The sequence below is a fragment of the Auxenochlorella protothecoides genome, assembly GCF_000733215.1.
Source record: "Auxenochlorella protothecoides strain 0710 contig709, whole genome shotgun sequence".
NCBI classification, from domain to species: Eukaryota; Viridiplantae; Chlorophyta; class Trebouxiophyceae; order Chlorellales; family Chlorellaceae; genus Auxenochlorella; species Auxenochlorella protothecoides.
Window position 1 is genome coordinate 1 of NW_011934262.1, and position 3,741 is coordinate 3,741.

The following is a 3,741-nucleotide window of genomic DNA, read 5'->3' on the forward strand; positions in this document are numbered from 1 at the left end:
TTCCCCTCCCCTCCCTCAAAAGAGAAAGCCCTATCCGCTGCCCACCTCAAACAGCAGGGCGGCGAGCTGCTGCACCAGACCCTTTACCACCAGGTTGGCCTCCCCCACCGCGCACACCACCACGCCCGCGGCAATGAGCAGCATGTTGAGCGCAGAGCCGGCGGCAAAGGTCTCGGTGCCCAGCGCCACGCCACAGGCGTAGACCAGGCCGGGCATCAGCGACTTGGTCATCTGGATGAAGGACACGGAGAGGTAGAGGTAGGAGGAGTTGCTAAGCCAGAGGGACGCCGCGTACAGCATGCCTGGATGCAGGTGGAAGGGGTTGGGGGGAGGAAGAGAGGTGAGGGGGGGCGTCGGGAGGGGGAGGGCGGGGTTTTCATAGGTGTGGTGATGTGGTGAGAAACAGGCGCATGGGAGGAGCACCGGCCGAACGAGTGGCGGGTCGCCCTTGGGGCACTGACAGCTCAGCACGGGACCGCGGCCCCTAGGGTAGCATCTCATGGCCAGCATCGGCAACGCACCGATTGGCAGGACGCGTCTGCAGTACTCCTCCACGCTCAGGTTATGCGTCTTGGTGACGCCCAGGACCCTGATGCAGAAGAAGCCCACCGCAGAGCAGAAAGCCATGTGCCACATGGTGAGGGCAATGGGGAAGGGGAACCCGGCGAAGGCGAGCAACCTGTGGATGGAGGGGCTGGGGCCTCTGGAGGGGCGTGCGGGGAGCAATAGGGCAGACCAAGGTGGAGGGTTGCAAGGGGTGGGCAGGGGTGCAGGGGTTGGGGTGCCCGGCCCGGACGCAGGCGCACCACTTGTTGAAGAGGATGACGGAGATGGAGATGGACATCCACAGCACCACATAGCTGTAGGATCTGTGGCGAGGAACGAGAGGAATGGGGCCACGCAGATCGAGGAGCGCTCGATGGCCTGCGCGGCGAGAGTGCGACGAGCCATCGCCGGAGGCTCCACCTTTCTCACCTGATGACGGCCCTAAGGACCTCCGGATTCGGGGTTCCCATGGCTTGCCAATTCCACTACGGCGCAGCCGAGGATCGCTGGTGCCTCCTCTTACTTCAGCGCAGCCGCTGGGGCTAGAACCCGAACGACCAGAGTCACTCTGGGGAGGTGGCCAGCATCAATGTGCGCGTTCACGCAGGAGAACAGAGCAGGTGATTCGGCTGTCACGTACAGTGTTGTTGTAGGTGGTGGGCCTGCTCCTCCTCTTGACTGCCAGTTCTCGGGATGCCTTGCGAGGGGTTTGTAGATCCGGTCATGGAGCCTTCACCCAACAACATCACAGAGGTAACTCCTAGAGTCCTCAATCGTCAATTGCATCTTTGCGAAAGGCGTGCATACTACCATGTAGGATGAATGTCCTTTGAATTGCAGCCAAACGGGGTGAGGCAACCTGTTTGAGCTCCCAAAGCATTGGCAGGTGGCGCCCACACACTCCAAGGCATAAGTGTGTCCAGGCAGCGCCGAGTGTCACTGGTACACGATCCAGGTACAGGATGAGATGATAGCTGTGACATCAGCAGCAGCGGCACATGCATGAGTTGCCCCAACGGTTTGCAGGAAGTTTCCTGCCGCCTCATCCCACAGTGCCAGGATGCCAGTAGTCATGACTGAAAGGTGACGAGGATCGCAGATGCCCTGCACTCCTCATGCCACATACACTGGCACTGGGTGTGTTGGTCAAGGCCTGGATCAATAAAAGGAGTGGGTGGGGGGGGCAGCCCGCACCAAGGCTCAGGACTCCGCACAGCAGCTGGCGGCTGGCAAGAGACTGAAACCATTCCTAGGGTCTCGGCCTGAGGGCAGCCGGCCCGGGGCAGGGCAGCATGGTCGAGAGGCGCGGGTACACGCTGCACGCGTGGCGGCCAGGCGTCGCCATCCTTTCCATACAGCCCCAAGGCATCTTGCTCGGGGCCCCGTCGGCCCTCCCTCCGGGCCTGCCAACTCAGCACAGACCCCACCTACCCGGCCGGGGCGCCGTCCGGCCGGATCAGCGCCCGCAAGAGTCGAGCCGCGCTGAGGGCGTTCAGGCCCGCCAGCCACAGCAGGGGCACGGCGCACTGCCCGCTCCACACCAGCCAGCAGAAGGCCACGGAGAGGAGCCCCCGGCCCGCGACCGTGGCGGCGTACATGAACAGGGGAGGCCTACCCGCCGCGTCGTCACAGGCAGCTCCCAGGTAGTAGGCGCCGAACAGCACTGCCAGCGTGGCGCCCACACGGACGTAGCCCCTGGCGACCCTGCACAGCGATGGCGAGCCCCAGATCGTGAGGGGAGGGGGGCGGCGCCCCCGGCCGCAGCATGCATGCCTGGGAGGTCAGGGCTGGTAAGGGAGATACCGCCAGGGTCGCTCCGATGCTGTACGTAGCCCCGCCCACCACTCACTCCGTCTCAAAGATGATGGGGAAGAGTCCAGGCTTGGCGAAGAGGAGCAGTCCCGCCAGGCCGATGTAAGCCCCCGTCTGCAGGGCCACCTTAGCCCTGCCGGGCCATACCGAGAAGGCCGGGAGTTTGGCCCGGTACTCGGGGAGGGCGGCGGACAGGTAAGTGGGAGACTGCCCCGCCATCGATATGCGCCCTCGCGATACGCCATCGGGCTGACGGGGTCCAGGGGCGAGTGGGTCATGTCGCCCCACCCCGCTTGCCCTTGCGGATCGGTGTTGGTGTCGGTGAAGCCCCCATACGCCCAGAGCGCACTGGTCGTGCCACCCGAGCGCGATGCTGGGGCCCATGCACAAGATTGAGACTCGGGGGAGGCGGAACTAACAGGTTGTCTCCGCAATCACCGAGAGTGACCAACTGTCCACAGCACTAGGAGTGCCAGTCCTCCATGAATGACCACAAGCCGTGCAAGACAAACTCGCAAGTCCTAACAACGCCAAACATACACGAGGTACTCCAATCTTAGCAGTGCTTGAGTCCGTGGGGTGATCATGAGTCATAAAAGTGCAGTGCCCATCACTCTTCCCTTTGGGAGGTCCCAAGATTCTGCCATGGGTATGCAGCAGCTTTGCACGACAGGACCCTCTTGGGAACAAGCGTGATGGCAACTGGCGCATGCCAGAGGGTGATCCTTGTTTGTGACGTATGAATGTTGATACTTGCATCATCCCATGATACATGCAAAGCTGCCATACCATATTTGACGGCGTACTGGACATGACGAGGGGTGAGGGTGGGGACTCTGTCCTTTGACAGGTCCCTGAGGTGAAGAGCCATCGATAATATAAGCCGGGGCACGTGCGTCTGTCTCTTGCCTATGCATCATCTTGGGTTACACTGTGGACAAGAGTAGTGTACACAGAAGCCCAGTGAGTGGATGCAGGAAAGGCACTTGACGCGCCTGCATCCATGCAAAGGACGAGTTTGGAATAGGGGGTGGATGGTGGGCAAACAGATTAATGCGGAGGTTCCATGGCAAATATTATTGAAGGCCTGGGAACCAAAAGCGCCGTAATCCCAGGTTGATTGGGTTTTGGAGAGACATTGTATTCGAGCACACTTCAGAGTCGAAGTACCTGGTGGGATGGTGACAAACATTGTCATAGACTTTCGTTCACTGCAGTTACTTCTTGTGAGGGGGAGGCGACCTCGTCTTGGGTGAAGGAGGAGAGCTCTTCCTGTGAGGTGAAGGGAACCTCGTCTTGAGCGGAGGTGGGGACTTCTTGTGGGAAGGATGGGGGGGACTTCTTCGTTGGGGAGGGGGGGGGGGGTACGTTTTTTGGGGGGGG

The 3,741-nt window shown here is 61.3% G+C and overlaps 2 protein-coding genes across 2 annotated transcripts; both read right to left on the reverse strand.

Annotated features, from left to right (window-relative positions):
• Window positions 1–30: 30 nt before the first annotated feature.
• F751_0029 (putative sugar phosphate/phosphate translocator) lies at window positions 31–1,016 on the reverse strand (the record flags this gene model as incomplete). Its single annotated transcript, XM_011401049.1, has 2 exons — window positions 31–679; window positions 976–1,016. The coding sequence occupies 2 exons, from the start codon at window positions 1,014–1,016 to the stop codon at window positions 31–33; spliced, it is 690 nt and encodes a 229-aa protein (XP_011399351.1).
• A 957-nt stretch (window positions 1,017–1,973) lies between these two features.
• F751_0030 (hypothetical protein) lies at window positions 1,974–2,577 on the reverse strand (the record flags this gene model as incomplete). The annotated part of the gene is made up of 2 exons (XM_011401050.1): window positions 1,974–2,250; window positions 2,396–2,577. The coding sequence occupies 2 exons, from the start codon at window positions 2,575–2,577 to the stop codon at window positions 1,974–1,976; spliced, it is 459 nt and encodes a 152-aa protein (XP_011399352.1).
• Between the last annotated feature and the right edge of the window lie 1,164 nt (window positions 2,578–3,741).